Raw genomic sequence first — 18,297 nt, forward strand, 5'->3', positions numbered from 1 at the left:
CCGCAGGGGCCCGCGGGGCTCCCGCCGCCGCCGCCTCGCCCCGGGCCGGAAACGCTTCCGGGTCCTCGTGCGCCGGCGGTTGTCCTGGCAACCGGGCCGCGTCCGCGGGGGGCGACGCGAGCTGAGCCGGGCCGGGCCGGGCCGGGGCGCCGAGGAGGCCGCGAGGCGCCCTGTCGCGCTCCGCCCGTCGCGGATGTCGGCGGAGGCGCTGGCTCCACGGGCGCGGCCCCCCCCGGGCCCCGAAATACACCCCGGAGAGGGGGGGCGCCGGGGCAGGGAACGTCTGTGCAGACAGGCTTCCAGGAAATGGCGTTTGGAAATTGGAAATCCTTGCGCAGTAGAAGAACCTCCGCCCTCGCTTGACGCGCCATGGAAAAATTAACCAGAAAACATGCCCCCCACCCGCCATGGGACGCCCAAGGCCTGCACGTTCTGGGGGGGAAAGCGAGGGACAAGCTCTGTGGCCGGTGGGCGGGATCTCTTAGCCGTACCACCCGAAGAAGGAGCCTTGCAAAAATGTTTTTTGATAAATTGGACCATCAAAATTTAAAATCTGTGTCTTCGAGACACTTGAGAACATAAGCGCATATACTTAACCCTCAGGCTTCAAAAATAAGAAAACAACCGATAGAAAACTGACAAGGGCCTCCCCTGGGGGCGCAGGCGGCGGAGCGGAGCGCCGGCTCTGGAGCTGCCTGTAGCCTCTGCAGCGCCGGTTCGATCCCCGCCGGCTGGGCGAGACCCTCTCCTGTCTCCCCGCTGCTCCCTCGGCAGTGCTTTCGGTCGGTCTGCCTCTTCTGCTCTGTCTCTGGTGAATCCTCTCACCCTCCCACGCCTCCGGCCTGTACTTGTATAAATGAAATAAAAATCCTAAAAAAAAAAAAACAGCACACACAAAAATGTAAAGATATTTCACAAAAGGCAAATGGCAAAGAATAAGGAAACGGGGCCTCCCTGGTGGCACAAGGGGTCAAGTCTCAGCACAAGCCCCAGCCATGGCCACCTGAGTGCAAGCCCCGGCCAGGGAGCTACCCACAGGGCGCGGCAGACCTCTCCCGTCTCCCCGCGGCGCCCCTCAGCAGTGGATTTCGGTGGATCTGCCCGTTCTGCTCCCCACTCTGCCTCTGGTGAAGCCGCTCACCTCCTGCACCTCTGACCTACACCCCACTTCCTGTATGCATAAATAAATAAAAATATTTTTTTTTTAAATAAGGAAATGGAAAGATACTGGAGACATTAGTCATTAGGGGAAAGCAACTGAAACTGCAAACAAGCAGACTCACCTGCTCATGGGCGCTTCCAGTGCAGCTGGTGCAGGTGTTCATGTAGACACCCGTGCGTGGACTTGGGCTTTCTTTTCTCTTCAGTAAATAGCTAGGCATGGCACGTCAGAGCCATAAGCCATATTGAACATTTTTATTATTTTTAAACATCTATTTATTTATGCACACAAGAACTGGGGTGCAGGCCGGAGGTGTGGGGGTGAGAGGATTCACCAGACACAGAGTGGGGAGCAGAACAGGCAGACGGACTGAAGTACACTGCTGAGGGGAGCAGCTGGGAGACAGGAGAGGTCTGCCTAGCCATGTGGGTAGCTCCCTGGCTGGCTGGGGATGGAACCCGTGCTGCAGTGGCTGGCGACAGCTTGATGGCGCTCTGTCTTTAACCCCTGTGCCACCAGAGAGGCCCCAAACTTTTTTTTAAAAAATAAACTTTTAATTTTAGAGTAGTTTTAGATTGGCAAAGAACTTGCAGGTAGTACAGAGTTCCCATGCCCTCACCCCATCTGCTGTTACTATCCTCAACTATGATACATTTGTTGCAATTGATGAACCAACACGGATACATAATTATTAACTAAAAATCAGACTTTATGCAGATTTCCTTAAGTTATACCTAACGTCCTGTTCTGGCCAGGCCCCAGCTAGTCTTTAGCCCCCTCTCCGCGATGCCAGTTCTCAGGATCTCCTTGTGGTGATCTTGACGGCGTTGAATACCGGCCCAGGTGTGTACTAGCTGTTCATTGGGGTCAAATTTACTTTTCAATGTACAACTCAGTAGAATTAAGTACATTCGCAGTGTTGTTCCACACTATAAAACACACTTCAGGGAACATGTTTCCAATGAAGGAATCACCTCCCATTTCTTCTGTCCCTCAGTCCCTGGCGATCACTAATCTGCTTTCTGTCTCTACAGATTTATTTGTTCTGGACATTGCTTAGAAATGGACTCACATGTGGCCTCTCGTGTCGGGCTTCTTCCACTGAACGTAATGTTTTTGAGGTTCGTCCCCACGGCGGCCTGGAGAGCACGTCAGTCCTTGTAAATGAGTAGTTCTTCAGATGAACACACTGCAGCTTATCACTTGTTAGCTGATGGATGCTTGGACGTTCCCACTTTTTTACTAAGAATGATGCTGTCGTGAACATTTGTGCACAGGGGCATATTTGAATACCTGTTTTCAATTCCTAGGGGGTGTAGACCCTGAAGAGTGGCATTGCTGGGTGTTAATTCCATGTTTACCTTGCTGAGGAACTGAAAACTGCTTCAAAGTGACTGTACCATTTCACATTCCCACCAGCAGTGTAGGAGAATTCTGATTTCTCCACATCCTAACACCTGTCATTATATACATATATATATATAAATATATATATATAAATAGGCATACTCGTGGTTGTGAAGTAGCGCCCCTCTGTGGTTTTAATTTGCACTTCCCTAATGTTAAACTTTTTTTTTATGCTTGTTAATCATTTGTATACCTCTGAATAAATATATGTTCAAGCTCTTCATCCACTTCAGGGGACTCCCTGGTGGCCTAGGCATTAAGTCTCAGCGCTATCACCGCTGCGGCATGCGTTCGGTCCCGGGCAGGGAGCTGGCCCACATGGCGCAGCACCGTCTTTTTGTTGTTCAGTTCTTCATACTTGGATACTAACCCTTCTCAGAGATATGACTTGCAAATATTTTCTCCCATTTTTGCAGTCTGTCTTTTCATTTAATAGTGTCTTTTGCAGCACAAAAGTTTTTAATTTTGATGAAGTCAAATGTATCTATTTTTTGCCATTTGTCGTTTGTGGGTTTGATGTCATCGCCAGGAATCCATTGCCAAATTCAAGGTCATGAAGATTTGCTGTCTGCTAAGAGTTTTATAGTTTCACCTCTTATATTTAGGTCTTTGATGCATTTTTAGTTAATTTTCATACATGGTGTAACATGTTCGGGTCTGATTTCATTCTTTTGTATGCGACTCTCCAGTTGTCCCAGCACCGTTTTGGGGAAAGACTATTTATGAAGAGGAATTCTTAAAGAAAATCAGTTGACCATAGGATATGGGTTAATTTCTGGGCTCACTCTTCTATGTCATTGGCCTAGGTGTCCATCTTATGTCAGTGCCACACCATTTGTTACTGAAGCATTGAATTAAGTTTTGAAATCAGGAAATTTGAGTATTCAAACTCTTTCAAGATGGTTTTCAGCTATCTGGGTTCCCATGTGAACCCAATTCTTCGATCAGTTCTTCAGCCTCTAAGGTCATTGGGATTTCAATGGATTTATAGGTCTTTAGGGAGTATTGCTTTCTCTCTTTTTTTAAGATTTATTTTCACTTATTTATGCATACAAGAACTGGGGCATAAGCCAGAGGTGTGGGAGGAGAGGATTCACGAGAGACAGAGTGGGGAACAGAACAGGCAGATGCACGGAAATCCACTGCTGAGGGGAGCAGCGGGGAGACAGGAGAGGTCTGCTGCGCCATGTGGGTCCATCTCCCTTGGCCAGGGATTGAACTCAGGCCACCGTGGCTGTCAGTAACTTGATAGCGCTGAGACTTTAATCCCTGCGCCACCAGGGAGGCCCGGAGTACAGCTTTCTTAACAATCCTTTTCTTCAGTCCATGAACATGGAATATTTTCCACTTACTTTTCTTTCATTTCTCAACAAAGCACTGACCCATGGCTAACCAAGTCTGTACCCCTGAACCCTCATTTCCCACCCCCAGATGAGGACAGAGGGGCATGACCCTCCGGACTGCAAGAGCTGGGTCTGTTTTGTGTGGCATGTCCCAACCCAGAGGGGCCAGGAGCCTCCCTTAGGGTTCCCCCCTGACCCCGCCCTGGGCATCATCCTTCCCCAAACTCAGGGGTCCAAGAAAGCTGGGAGTTTCCCCTGTGACATCATAGAGCCAGTTGCCACGGGAGACCTGCAGACCCATCCCCGAGGCAGGGGAGAGCAGGGTCCTGTGGCACAGGCCTGGCTGCTCTCCCCCACACTGGCCCTCCATGGAAGCCTTGGTCTGTGCATTCTCTCAGCTGCGCATAAGAGAAGGTGCCGGGCTGTGGGGAGGAGGAGCGGCAGGATAGACGCCCTCCTGTCCCGACCTGGGCCGACCTGGGCCCCAAGCCACCGGGGTGGCCTCAGGGAATGCATGCTTGGGGGAGGGGAGTGGCCACTGGTCCAGGCCACGTGCCCCCGCCCCCTGTTCAATTTCTATCCTGGCACCGGAATACTTTCTAGGGTAGGGGGCTACAGAGGGTGGCAGGAAGCTCTCCAAGTCCTGAAAGAGAGCTTGGTGCCACGCTCTGGGCTCCTCAGGCCTCCCCGTGGGTTGGGAGAGGGAGGAGGTGTGATGGGGGAGGCGGGACAACTGGACTGAGTCCTCTGACAGACAGGCGGGCCGGGCAGGCCAGAGTGGGTGGACGGGAGCTGGTGAGCGGTCAGTGTGAGGGCGCTCTCAGGCCTGCCCTGCCCACCCCTCCTGCTCTCCCCTCCGCAGATGCAGTGAGCTGGGCCCGAGGACGCGCCAGCCACCCCGATACGCCACCCAACATCTACGAGGGGGGGCTGGGGGCCCAGCAGCAGCAGTGCCCCAGCGCCCAGGGAAGCAAGCCCAAGAACTTCCGGCTGCGCCACCTCCGGGCCCTGGCCCTCTACCTGCCGGGGCACATGCGGCCCGCTGGTCAGTGCGAGAGCCACTGGCTGGGCCGCCTGATGGCCGGGGGCTGCCTCCCCAGTCCTCAGGCCATGGCCTGGCCCCTGGACCTGCCACGGGGGACTCTGGGCCCAGGTAACAGCCACTGCTCCACCCTTCTGGAAGCTCAACTGCCCAGGGGCAGCCTGGGAAATACAGGTGAGGCCGAGGCTGGGGCCAGGAGGAACCCCAGGGTAGGCCTGGGACTCGGACGTGCCCAGAGGGTGCTTCTCCTCCCGCAAGACTCCTGGGCCCCGTGCTAGCCCTGCCCTGTTGAGGGACGTCGCCAGCTCCCCCCTTGGCTGACGCTCTTTTCCCATCGGTAAAATGAGGGGTTCGGGTTAGATGAGGGGCCTTCCCATTTGTTCCCCTTTCTCGGGGTTCCCTTTAAGAGCTACCGCTCCTCCCCTCTTTGGAGGACACTGGGTTCTGGGGTCACGGGCTGTGCTGGCCCTGGCGGGGCCCTCCTGACGCCGCCGCCTCTCTCCTCTCCTCAGCTTCCAGTTCCAGTGTGGATGCAGCCAAGGGTGCCCCTCCCCCGCCCCACACAGCTGAAGGCTTGGGGCTCAGGCCCAAGAGGTCCTGGCGGGCTTCAGAGGAGCCCCCGTGTCCTTTGTGCAAGAGAACCCGCCCGGGGGCCCTGGAGAGGCCATAGGGATCCCCTGCCAGGGCTGTTCTCCCGGCTGGACTGGACGGGAGGGGCAGGATGCCAGGGATGCCCTCGAGGGGGGCGGGCCCACAGGAAGGGCTCTGCCGGGCTGTGATCCCAGCTGGAGCCTCCGGCCTGTCGCCAGCACGGAATCTGGGTGGGGGGAGGAGGCGGTCCCCGGGAAGGACAGAGAAACAGCAGCCGGGGTGCCCTTGCAGCCTGCTCCATCCCCAGGCAGCCACTGGAGCCCGGGAGGCCGGGCTGAGCGGAGAGTAGCTCCTGAGAGGCCGAGAGGCCGGGGAGCCGCGGGTCTAACCTCAATAAAAGCCAAGGCCAGCACCTACCTGCCCCGCCTGTGGTCATCGGGCCAACCCCATCAGCCCCTGGGCCCGGGCCGGGCGCTCCCACAAAAGTCGAGGCTCCCGGGGGCAGAGGGCAAAGGCAAGGCAGCGGGGCTTGGCAGGCTGCGGGGAGGGGCGCGAGCAGGGGCCTGTCCTGCACGGAGACCGGGCTGCGTCCACCGCTCCAGGGGGACCGAATGGCCTGTCCCGGCAGGGTGGACACAGCCCTCCACCCCGAGCTGGGAGACTGTGGGCGCCGGCCGGGCTCGCCTGTGCTCAGGGTGGGGGCTGCTTCTCAGCCCAGCTGGCGCTGGGGGCCTCCCTGTGCTTGGGGGTGCCCTGTGCGCTGTGGCTGTCCGGCAGCAAGCCCAGCCCTGCTCACCTGACCACTGGCATCCTGTCCTGTGAAATTGTCTCCAGTGTCTTCTGGGGGTCAGAAGCAAGTGAGACACCCCACACCCCTCAACATCACTGGGTCCACCCCGCCCCCGCTGTCTGGCTGGTGGTGGCAGCCAGGCCAGTCAGGTCTGGTCAGCACCGCAGGGGTGTCAGGGATGCGCTGGACACCCGCACAGTGGGTTCCTTTCGGAGGTGGGGGTGCTCCCTCAGGTCCCTCCCCTGCCCCTAGACATTGCATAAGTGCCCAGGCTTCTGCCCCTGGGGGTTTCAGAAGTGTGGGTGGCCTGCGTGCGAACCCCAGGCTCTGCATCTGAGGCCACTACCCTCCAGGAACAGCCCAGGGACAGGCAGGGAGGGATGCGGCCACCGGATGAGCCCCCTAGAGCGAGGGACTGCGGCTCGGGAGGGCTGCCCCAGCACCAGCAGCAGCCCAGGCACTCGGCAGGAGCAGGTCCCAGGGGCCGCAGCTCGGGACATGCAGGCCGTGGTGGCCGCCGCAAGCTGTGTCCTGGTGTCCTGGCCCCTGGCAGCAAACCCTCCTTGACCTGGGGCCAGCTCTGGGTCTTGCTTTACCAATGGCATGTGGTGGGAGTGACATGGGGTCACTTCTGGGCACAAAGGAGGCCTGACAGCTTCCAGCATGCCCAGGTAAGAAGGCCCCAACGTGGGGGAAACCAACCCAGCCTGGGGGAGGCCACGTGGAGGGAACCAAGGCCCAGGCCAAGCTCCTGGCCACCTGGGAGGCAGGCCCTCCTCGGCGTCGTTGCCACTGCCCTGGCAGATGCGTGGAGAGCAGAGCACAGCCCGAAGGACTAACTGAGCTGACCAGCAACCTTCCTAAGTTCCCGAGCTTTCTGGAAGTGCACCTGGAAGAGGCCAAGAAGCAGAATGGGCCCAAGTGGCTGCACCCCATTTCCAGGTGTCACTCTCAGCCCTGGAAGGCTGTCCCAGAAACCTGAGTGGGGGGGCCCACTGCTGCCTTCAGGGGTCAACCTTTCTACCCTGGCTGCACAACTGACCAAGGGCCCCAGGAAGTCATCCCCTAAACTCGACGTTGACCCACTGGCAGGCCAAAGTAGACAAGCGCACCTGGTGGAGTAACCAAGAGCGGAGCTGGGGGGATGGATAGGGGGAGGCTGGGGGGCCAGGCCGGCTCCTGCCAGGCCACAGCCCAGCTCTGCAGCTGCCTCAGGCCCCATGCCCAGAGGCGGCCTGGGTGAGCCCCAGCAGGGGAGCCAGGGCATGGGGCATGCCCCGGGCCCATCACTGACCACCTGCATGCTCCTGGGTAGTTCCTGAGCCCCAGGGTGTCCAGAGACTCCAAGGAGAGGTTGGTGGAAACAACTGGTGCCCTGCCTCTGGCTCCCATGATGGGGTGTCCTGGCTCAGGACCCCCCCAGGCTCCTGTGGGGACGGTGCACTGGCCCCAGGTCCTCACCTGATAATGGCATCGAGCTGCCCTAAGCCAGGAGCGCGCCCCGGAGGCCTGCCCGACCTAGGCTGAGCGCTGGCCGGACCCTGGCCCGGCAGCTGCTGAGCCCCTCCTGCCTTCAGGGGCGGCAGCCAGTAGCACCCTCAGCTGCAGGCCCCCTGCCAGGGCCGCACTGGCCACAGAACTCGCGTCACGAGACCACGGGCCCGTTGGCTGGGGGACAGCAGCTCCGGGGCCACCCTCAGCCCAGGGCTGACCCCGCAGGGCAGGGCGCGAGAGCAGGGAGCTGCTGCAAAGATGGAGTGACCAGTTCAGGCTGTTTACTCATTTGTAATGAGACGCAGTGACCCGGTCAGCGCTGGGCTGACGCCGCCATGGGCGCAGGGGCAAGGCCTGTGAGAGCGGTCGTGAAAGTCCATGGCAGAACTTTCCTGAAGACTCTTCCTTTGCCCGATGGGGCGGAAATAAAAATCACATGATCACCGTTGATTCAGATGAGAAAGGACAGCAGCTGGGCCTCCCGTGAGGCCCCCTGGGGAGCCCTGAGGAGGGGAGGACGGACTCCCCTCCGCTGACGGGTGCGGGGTGATGCTGCAGCGCTGGGCATGCTGCACCCCTCGGAGGGCAGGGCGGCAACAAGCAGCTCTGGGGGTATGGGGTGGTTGAGAAGCCAGGGGTAGCCACTCACACTTCTCAGGGCTGACAGCCTCTGTCTTCACAAGGCACAAGCCCGTTCCCAGGCCCCCAGGCCCCGCCGCATGCTCGCTTCCTCCTGTCTGCACCCAACCTGGACTCTGGGGGCTGGGTGCACCCCCGGGCCCTGGCCACCCCTGTCCTCAGCCCAGTCCCCCACTGCAGCTCAGCCACATGGAACATTCCACGAGCCCAGGGCAGGACAAGGCTGGCAGCAGGAGACTGCTAAGGATTGGGGGCCACCCATATCGGAGAGGAAGCTCCAGAGCTGTATGCCCCCCAGCCCACCACGTGCCAGCCCCTTCAAAAGGGCCCCCAGGCCTCTGCGGGCTGCTGTCCCCTGCCGATGGCCCTCCCGCTCCAAGGTGCCGGTGCTTCAGGGCCAAGTCTGTCCACAAGGGGGGGGGGCTCCTCCTCCCAGCAGCTCACTCCCACTGTGGAGGAAGGTGCGGGCAGGAACGGGCAATGGGGGAAGAGCCGGGGCAGGGGGGTGGAGCGGGCGCCCTTTCTTTGATCGGGGGCAGCAGAAGAAACAGCACAGTGGACACCGCCACGCTCCAGCCAGCGGGGACGGGGTGGGACGGCTCGTGCACGGGGAAGCAGGAGCAGGGCTGGGCAGGTGGAGGTTTCCCGAGCGGGGAGGAGGCTGGGAAGGCCTGCAGGAGAGAGCAGAAGGGGGCAAAGGTGAAGACCCCACAGCACACACTGCCCAGCCTAGGAGCCCACCATTGGGCCCAGGGTGCCCTTGAGGCCCTAGCCTGCCACCCGGAGGTCCCAGTGCAAATGAAGGCCACGTGGCAGGTGCCAGCCCAGCCGCCACGCACACCGCTGTCACCTTCGCCGCCGTCACCCACTGCCCGCGGGGTCTATGCATAAGGCGTGGGCCGGGGGCCAAGACCCCATCGTGAAGTCTGAAGCGCCCAGCTCCTGCCATGATGAGGCCCAGGAGAGGTCTGGACAATGTGTCCGCCAGGAGGAACCAGTGGGGCCCTGTTTAGTGGCGCCGCTGCTGGTGCTAGGGTGGGGCCCTGGGCAGCCCGGGGGTCAGGGTAGCAGGGCCTGCCTTTCAGTGTGAGAATGAGTGAAAGGCATTTGGAAGTGGGCAGAACCTCCTGGCCAGGGCGTCCCGCATGCCCTCTGAGCTTCCGTAGCTGGGCCCGGGGGACTCAGCTCTCAGCGCCGCTTTCCCACAGCCCCGCACGGCAGGTGCCTGGCCAGCTTTGCTCCCGCCGCTGGAAGTCCCAGGCCTCCGCTTGGCACGTCACCCCCCCGGCTCTGGCCCCCCGCCCACCTGCTCCGGCCTACCTGTCGGAGATGGGGCACGCGCAGCCCTGCTCTGCTCTGCTGAGCCCGCGTAGCACCGGGCCTGTGGCTGGGGCAGGCCGATGGGCCGGGCGGGTGGCCGCCAGCTCCTCTGCAGAGGCCAGCTGAGGTCAGAAGGCCAGGAAGGTAGGCCCTGCAGGCCACCAAGGGATGGAGCCTGGTGAAGGCTGCCCCGCTGGCATCACATGGTCCGGCTGTACTCGATGCCACCTTTGGTGGAGATGCTGGACCATGGCAGGAAGCTGCAGAGCAGGCTGTGGGCCTGGCGGTAGAGCCTGTGCGGGATGGAGCAGGGGCTCAGGCTGGCGAGCGCAGAGCCCAGGTGCTGGATGTAGTCTGTGGGCCCCGTTAAGGAAAACGGCCTGGCTGCACTGGCCCCGGTGCCCTGGGACAGTCAGCAGGGCCCACACACGACCCCCGAGGCGGCAGGCTGGTGGGCCTCCGCGGGGACAGAAAGCCTCCACAGCATGTTCACAACCTTTGAGGGCAGCAGCGGAGCGAAGGCACAAGGACACTCGGCCGAGGCCAGCAGGTGGAACCAGTGCTCTGCCCCGAGCCCACAGCCTCCAGGTCCTCCCCACGCCCTGACACGATGGCCTGGCACTTCGGAGCCTGGGCACCCACGGACACCCGTGTTCACACAACACAGAGGCCTGTGGGCTGGGGGCGTCTCCTCCTTCCTGGGTATCTCCTTGTGAAATGCTAGCCCCGCTCATTTAACCACCTCACGCAGACGACGCGCTGTTTGGAAGCCACACGCTCAACCATGAGGACGGCTCCTGGCCTTCCTCCCGCAGTCTAGGGTCAGTGGGAGCTAAGGGGGAGGTAACAGGCCCCGGGGTCTCTACAGGAAGGTGCGAACCAAGTGTTCAAGGACAGCCAGGGGCTCTTTCACCCCCTTGTCTGTGTGGCCCTGCCAGCACGTGCGCCCGAGGGCGGCTGTATCTGCTGAGGGCCCGGCTGGGCCAGCCTGGCTGGAACAGGAGGTGCGCTCAGGGCCTGCAGGGTGGGTGGGTGGTCAGACGATGGGTCCACAGGGTTCAGCCAGGCCCTCAGCCTAGGTGGGGACCCGGCACCAAGTGCAGAGCCTGCTCTCTGGACACGCGCTGCGGCGGCTCTCCACAAACGCCAGCCAGCGCCATCTGGCCAGGACAGACTCGCACCCCGAGGCCGGCTGTGAGAATGACAGGAAGTGGCCCCAGCTCCAGGGGTGCCCGCCGCTGCCGGGAGCCGCGCTGGGGCTCTGCAGCCCGACCTCTGCCCCGAGAAGGGAAGGATATAAGAGGGTCCAGGGGGGGTGGCCCCCGTTGATGTAGAGCACGTAGGTGAAGCCGTCCTTGAGGACGCCGCGGATGGAGTAGTAGTAGGGCAGGTAGTGGTGCTGCCGGAAGTCCCTGTTCTCGTAGAAGCTGATGGCGGAGCTGTTGGTGGTGAGCACGTGCAGGTAGATGGCCTTGCAGTGGTCCTGCGCCGTGCTCGAGATGTGGTCCTTCAGGCTCTCCAGCAAGAGGGAGCCTGCGGGGGGAGGGCGCGGGTCATGCGCAGGCAGCGGGCGCGAGGCGTGCCAGGCAGGTGCCCCGCAGAAATCCCCACGGACCCTCTGCCGCCGCATCCGGCGCCCGTGACACCCGCCCCAAAGCCCCAGAGAGTCCTGCTGCCCACAGGACCGTGCGGCCAGGACCGCGGGCTGCAGGCACCCTCCCGGGCGATGGGCCTGCACAGACTCGCCACCCCTACGACACCGGAGAGTGGACCCCTGAGGCCGGGAAAGCCCGGCCGAGACAGGCCTGGCCACAGGTGAGCTGGGGGTACAAAGAGGGAGGGGGACTTGGAGACACGGCTCCCCAGGGTGGCGGGTGTCCCGTAAATGGTGGAGGGGGTGTTTCTGCAGCTGCGCTCTCTGCAGCTGCTCGAGGACACCGCGTGAGCACGCCTCGGGCCCGATTCTGGAAGGAAAGAACTGAGACATGGAGCGAGAGGATGGGCTGAAGGTCGGCGGGCAGGGCGGGGCCAGCAGGCTTGCTGCAGGAGAAGGGGGGAGCCCGAGCTGGGGCCGCAGGAGGTGCTGGGCGCCCTTCACCTATGCCGTGCTTCCTGAACTCCTTCACCACTCCCAGGCTCAGGATGTAGGCGACCTGGGTGTCCACCGAGAAGTTGGAGGCCAGGATATCTCCATCCTGAAGGGAAGGCGGAAGTGAAGTCAGGCCGACGCCGCGCCCGGTCCCAGCTCGGGCGCCCTCGAGCCTGGATGCCCTGGCCACGATCCCGGGGCCCCCAGGCAGGAGGGGACAGAGCCAGGAGGGTAACGGAGACTGAGGCTCACGGCTCCCACGGAGACAAGGGGGCCCTTCTGGGGGAAAAAATGACATCGGCCCCCACCAAAAAGTCGCTTTCCTGAGGGGCGCGTGGTGGGCCAGGAAGGCGCAGCGGGCGGCCGGGCAGAGAGGACGGCACGCAGCGCGCGGAGCCCGCGGAGTCTGGAGAGGCTCCGCAGAGGGGCCCAGGCCGCCACGGTGTCTCCAGCCAAGGGCCCTCCCCAGCCCTCGCCCGCCCCGTGCGGAGCCTGGCGCAGAGACGGAGGGGGCCCGGCACACGGGTGCACAGGCAACCCGCGGGTGGCGGGCCGCTGCCAGGAGGGCCTGGAAGTGGGGACTCCCCGACGGCGGCCCCTCGTCGCATGGCACAGCTCACCTCTTTGTGTATCTTGGTCCTACTTTTGATTTCAGCCACTATCATCCCCACGATGGCGCCCCTGTAGGTGGCGGCCAGGGAGAAGAACTTCTTGTTCGAGGTGATGTCCCGATACCATGAGTCTGGGTACCTGAAGAGGAGGACAAGGCAGGTGAAGCAGCCACGGGAAGCGCCATGAAGGTTGCGCCTCAGACAGTGGAGCCACGGTGGGCGCGGGGTTTCTCCCTCCAGGCCCCCACCGCAGCCTTCTTAGAGCAGCGCTCTGTCCAGGGGGCTGGGGTTTCTGATGAAAAGGTGATTTTACGGCATGGAGATGAGCGGGAAAGCCGAGGGCACTGTCCCTGTGAGAGAACCTGGCGGCTGAGTCAGGAGGGAGGGCTGTGGGTGGCCCTGGGACACATGGGTGACCCCTCGAATTCTGCAGCTTTGGGATTTGGGAGAAGCAGCGTGGAGAGAGCCGCGTTCTCCAAGTGGCACCTGACTCCACAATGCCGTCCTGGGCAGGGTGGGGACAAGCCCTCGGGTCAGGCTGAGGCCAGAGCCGCCAGCGGCTGCTCACCAAGAACAAGGCCAAGCGCTCTCTGGGGGTTGTGAGGTGAGATCACTCAGCACGGGCCCCAGGGCACAGAGGTGACAGGCCAGCCACCGGGCGGGTGCGGAGGCTCTTGGGTGTGTGGGTTTGCTTCGTAACTCGGGATAGTCAAGCCAGGTTAGCTGGGACGCCTCTCCTGAGACCAAGAGCTAGAGGAGGCGGTGACCCCTCAGTGACGCAGCAGAGGGACTCAGCTCCACTGTGCAGAGGCCAATGATTGCCTCCTGCCAGGTTCCACCAGGCCTGAGCGTGCAAGCCCCCGCCCGGGCCTCCAGGCCTCTAGAAGCCTCGCTGACGCCGGCCAGAGGGACTGCAGCCCAGGCCTGTCTCGGAACCCGAAGCCTCAGGCCCAAGAGGCTGCAAGAAGAGGCAGCACCTGGGGGCTCTCCCCAGCCCAGGGCACTCCGTGGGGTCACATGCCTCCTGACTGAGTTCTCTCGCCGCAGGAGCGCCACGTGTGTGTGACAGAGAAGTGGAGGAAACAGACAAAAAAGATACAGGACATCGCTGACGTGAGTGGTCTGGCCCCACGCCGGCCCCTTGCGCTCCCGGGAGCCTGTGCCTCGTGCATGTCGCGGCCGTGGTACACAGCGGGCCCCGGAGGGCTGGTCTCCAGCAGCACGTCCGAAGACGAGGGCTTGCCCAGACACCCCGACGGCCGACTCCGGGCCCACGGTCCTGCCGTCACGGCTCCCCGAGGCCTGCCCGCCCGCACGCCCGCCCCGGTCCCCACCACGACGTCACAGCAGCACTGGCTGGACACCCGGGAGGCGATGGCTCCCAGCCACGCCCTTTTGGGGGCTCTTCCAGTCAGGAAGGAGGTGGGTGTGAAGGGCTGGGCAGCCATCAGGGAGTGGGCCGGGCCCGTGGCCCGAGGTGCCTGGTGCCCGCCTCCACCCGCGGCCGCGGCCCACTTACTCAATGGGGAACCAGTCTCCACACAGACGCTTCACGGTGTCTATGTCATCGCGGCAGAGGAGGCGCAGGCTGACCTCGCTGAGGGCGCTGGACGGCACCACCTCTGTCATCCACACCTGCAGGGAGAGGTATCAAGGGGGCGGCTGCACCCTCCTGGCCCACTGCCTGCCAGACACGTTCCCCGTGCCCGCTCCTACCTGGGCAGCTGATGAGGCGGGCAAGCCCACCCGCCCCCGGGGGGTCCCGGTCACACGTGGGGGTCGCCGTCCCTCCCACATCCCACAGGAGGCGTCACCACCCCTGCCGCGCAGGGAAGGAAACTGAGGCTCAGGAAGGGCTGGCGGGACCAGTGCTCAGGATGCCCTCAGGGCTCACCGGGGTGTCCCCAGCCCCACGGGGGACAGCCCCTCTCTGGGGTCTCCTCTCAGCCCCAAGCTCCGTCAGGCTGCAGCCCGTCTCCCTGGCTGCTCTCGTGTCTCCCTCCAGCCCCGGCTCTCCAGGGCATGGGCATGGGCACTGGACCCGGATGGCAGCCCCAGGCCTCACTCCCTCGGGGGCAGCCTCACAGTCCCATGGCCGCAGGGGCCGTTCCTGGGGTCACAGGGCACAGCACTGGCCAGGTGGGTCATTGCTCCCCCCTACCCAGCAGAGGGAGACTCGGGACAGAAAAAAGGAGACTGTGGGAGAGACCAACGCACAGTCAGGAGCGGCCCTGTGTTTCAGGGAAGGGCCAGGCTGCAAGTCCGTGCAAGTGGGCGCTGCAGCGGAAGCACCTGGCTCATGCACTCAGCGGAGGCTATCCGACCCCCGGGCCCAGAGTGCTGGGAGTGGGCGCAGGGCCCCCCAAGAAGCTGAGTATCAACAGCAGGGCCAGCTCAGGGCCAAGAAAATGAGGAAAGTCAAGAGGCCCCAGTCCATGGGCCTCCCTGGTGGCACAGCGGGTTGAGCACAGCGCTGTGAAGCTGCCCGTAGCCTCTGCAGCGCGGGTTCGATTCCCGGCCCACCAGGGAGATACCCACATGGCGCGGCAGACCTCTCCTGTCTCCCCGCTGCTCCCCTCAGCAGTGTGTTTCAGTCATCTGCCTGTTCTGCTCCCCACTCCGTCTCTGGTGAGTCCTTTCACCCTCCTGTGCCTCTGACCTGTACCCCAGTGCTTGTATACAAATAAATCTTGGAAAAAAAAAAAAAAAGAAGCCCCTGCCCAAGCCCTGAGCCTGTGGAGCAAGTCAGCGGCAAGCGGGGGCGGTGTCTTCGGGGGGCAAGCAGACGCCTGCATGTGGGGGAGGGCACCCTCCGCGGAGGGTGGCATCTCGGCCATGGGCCACGGAGAAGGCCAGGGCACCTGAGACAGCGCCCCAGGCCTGGGACAGAGCCCCGCGGGCGGGGGAGGCCCCCTGGGCTCACAGCTCTGCACCAGCGTGGTTCTGGCTCAGGGTGACATGATCTTTGTTTCAGATTTTGCTCTTCCGTCTTCCTTTCTCGTCTGACGTCCACGTAAAGCGGGCGGAGGCGGAGGGCCGTTCTCGGGCCGTGCTCCTCCCAAAGGTGCTGGGCTGGCCTCGCTCAGGCACAGCCCCAGGCGGGTCTGGGGGCACATCAGAGCAGGGGTCAGGCCAAGAGTGTGCACACAGGAGGGCAGGGGTAGCAGGTCAAGCAGCAGAACGACAGGCCAGGTTTGGGGGGAGACGAGGAAGACGAGAGCCAAGAGTATGACCGGGGAAGGGGACACGGAACTGGGGCCAGAGATGCTGGGCCAAGGGCAGACCCTCCCGGGCGTGTGGCAGCGCCCTGCTGGCCCGCACAGTCACGTGGGGACCCTGGGCCAGCCGGGTTGGCTGCCCATGGGCTTGGCTGACCACAGGCTCCTGGCCTGGTGGCTTTGCAGGCGGGGGGGTCCCAGTAGGACGCCCAACTGGGGCGCCCTGAAATATGATCCCCGGTTCAGATCCCAGCTTTGGTAACAAAACAAACAACAACAAAAGCCCCTGTAATGAGAGGGGGGCCAAGAGGTAGGAGAGTGTCTGGGGGTGATGTCAACCGAGTTCTTGACCCGCACCCACACCCTGAGCGGGGCTGATGCCTGACCAGGTGCGGGGGGGGGGGGCTCTTCCAGGCAACTGGACGCAGAGTGGGCGAAAGGGAACCCACTCCTCAGTACAGAAGGAGAAAGTGCAGCAGGGGCAGCAGCTTCCAGGACACCCCCCCCCCCCCCCCCGCCACCAGGGGTTTCGCCTCACTTCTCGGGGTTTGCATTTAAGAGCCTTCAGAATTAAGTCGATGTTAAATATGAAAGTGGGTCAGCTTTGGTATAAATGAGCACTTGATCACAGGCTAGCTTTTACAGCCAAAATGATTTTTAAAAGCTCAACCACCTGCCGGCATTTGCTCCTGGCGCGAGGAGCAGCTGTCTGCCGCGCGCTGCTCATTTCTGTGTCGATGAGCTGTTTCAAAATGAGCTCAGGAAGAAAGACTTCAGGTGGCGTGTGGAAACGTGAACACATTTCCCGGCGAAAATAACTGAACCGTCTGCTTTTTAATTTGTAACAACCTGGAGATTTTACTGCATCTCTTCAAATTACAGGCAGAATGATGACCCATTTTGCCCCCAAATAAACTCTCCTAGCATCGCCTTGTAAACCTCGTGCCCTGGAACAGCACCGGTGCCCAAAAACAAACCCGCCAACAGCGCGCCCAGTGAGGAAGCAGGGGGCACTGCGCCCGGCCGCCAGCACTGGCGAGGTACGTCCAGGGCGCCCGCGAGCCATTACAGGGCGGTCCTGCAGTCACGCGAAATCCAAGCTTTAAAAATATTTGCAAGTATGGGCCTCCCCTGGTGGCGCAGGCGGTCGAGCACAGCGCTGCGCAGCTGTCTGCAGCCTCCGCGGTGCCAGTTCGATTCCTGTCCCGCCTGGGAGAGTCCTACATGGCACCACAGACCTCTCCTGTCTCCCCGCTGCTCCCCTCAACAGTGTCCTTCTGCCTGTTCTGTTCTCCGCTCTGTCTCTGGTGGATCCTCTCACCCTCGCACACCTCTGGCCTGTACCCCAGTGCTTGTATAAATAAATAAATCTTTTTTTTTTTAATAAATAAATCTTAAAAAAAAAAAAAATTTGCAAGCTTGAAGACAACCATAAGAAAAAAAGGACTTTAAAGAGACAGTCCCCTTTTCTTGAAGGAGGAAAAGGCGCTTCTAGGCCTTTCTCTTTACTCTGTACACACACTCCTGGTGCAGTCAGAGCCCGCCAGGCCTGTAGTGGGAGACGCGGAGGGCCTGCTGGGCTGCCCTCAACAATCACTGCTCAGGCCCTCTTGAGTCTCCTACAGAAGAGCTAATCTCTCTAATGGGAGTGGGCGAGGGTGCGGGGCACACTCCCGGGTGGGAGCTGAGCTGTGTATACACCACGACCACCCAGCCCGGCCCTTTGCACGCATATTTCCCTGAGCAGGTTCCGAGCCAGAGTGCCAAGGGGAGGCGACCTAACTGCGACCTAGAAGCAGAAGCCAGGACACACCTGGGCACGGGGCCCACAGGGGTGCCGCAGCCCCTGCCTGGGAGAAGCAAGGTCGGCAGGGGCTCCAGAGCTCCCATGGGCACCACGAAACTTTTGAGCACCAACACGGTGCTGCGGGTGCTGCGGTGCTCGCATTTTTTGGGGACCCGCCCGCTGACTGCGATGAAATCGCTGTCTGCCTGCCCCAGTGGGTTCCGAGGTGGGTTCAGCGCTTCCACCTTGCGGCGCAGGCCGTTCCTCGATTGCACAGACAGGCGCCTCAGACTGGGCGCCTGATGGCCACCACGACCCAGAAGCAAACCGCAAGACCGGCCCTGTAACGGCAAAGCGCCGTCCTCTCGTTCTTCCTGCAAAAGCAGAGCCTTCCCTGTCCACGCCGTCCCCTCTGCTGCTTCCTCTCAGCAGGCTCCCTGTCCTGGGCACTTATTTCCCACATCGCTGCCCAGAGGTAAAGTCATTGTGAGGCAACGAGCGCTACTCACCACCAAGGAGTTTAAAAACTCCGCGAGGTCCGCACAGGCGGCCCAGGCTGGAGTGTTTGGAGTCTGCAGTTGGGGGATGTGGCTGGGGCTGACCTGTTGCACACGCTGCCTGACCACCTAAGATCCCACCTAAGATCCGCACTGTGGCCACCCAGGGTGACAGTCAGTACCTGCCAACCCCTGCCCTGGGGCAGGAGGGCCATGGAGCACCTGGGCCAACTGCTGGCCTGGACTGCAGAGCACTTCCTCAGCAGGCCCCGCCCCAGCCCGCGGACGCCCTTCCTGCCACGCCTGTC

The 18,297-nt window shown here is 61.8% G+C and overlaps 2 protein-coding genes across 3 annotated transcripts; one reads left to right on the forward strand and one right to left on the reverse strand.

The window, feature by feature from the left end:
* Nucleotides 1-4,280: 4,280 nt before the first annotated feature.
* Nucleotides 4,281-5,624, forward strand: LOC311181997 (uncharacterized protein C16orf90 homolog; the record flags this gene model as incomplete). The annotated part of the gene is made up of 3 exons (XM_084250523.1): nt 4,281-4,326; nt 4,775-5,128; nt 5,467-5,624. 3 exons carry the CDS (start codon nt 4,281-4,283, stop codon nt 5,622-5,624), a joined length of 558 nt encoding a protein of 185 aa, XP_084106649.1.
* Nucleotides 5,625-9,987: 4,363 nt separating this feature from the next.
* On the reverse strand, nt 9,988-14,117 carry NAA60 (N-alpha-acetyltransferase 60, NatF catalytic subunit; the record flags this gene model as incomplete). Of its 2 annotated transcripts, XM_084249209.1 has the most annotated exons (5): nt 9,988-10,142; nt 11,085-11,321; nt 11,887-11,983; nt 12,498-12,627; nt 14,008-14,117. In XM_084249209.1, 5 exons carry the CDS (start codon nt 14,115-14,117, stop codon nt 9,988-9,990), a joined length of 729 nt encoding a protein of 242 aa, XP_084105335.1. The 2 variants fall into 2 exon arrangements, with proteins under 2 accessions (XP_084105335.1, XP_084105336.1); XM_084249210.1 differs by lacking the exons at nt 11,085-11,321; nt 11,887-11,983 and having other exon boundaries at nt 9,988-10,152.
* Nucleotides 14,118-18,297: the final 4,180 nt, after the last annotated feature.

The sequence above is a fragment of the Talpa europaea genome, assembly GCF_964194135.1.
Source record: "Talpa europaea genome assembly, chromosome: 12".
Taxonomy (NCBI): domain Eukaryota; kingdom Metazoa; phylum Chordata; class Mammalia; order Eulipotyphla; family Talpidae; genus Talpa; species Talpa europaea.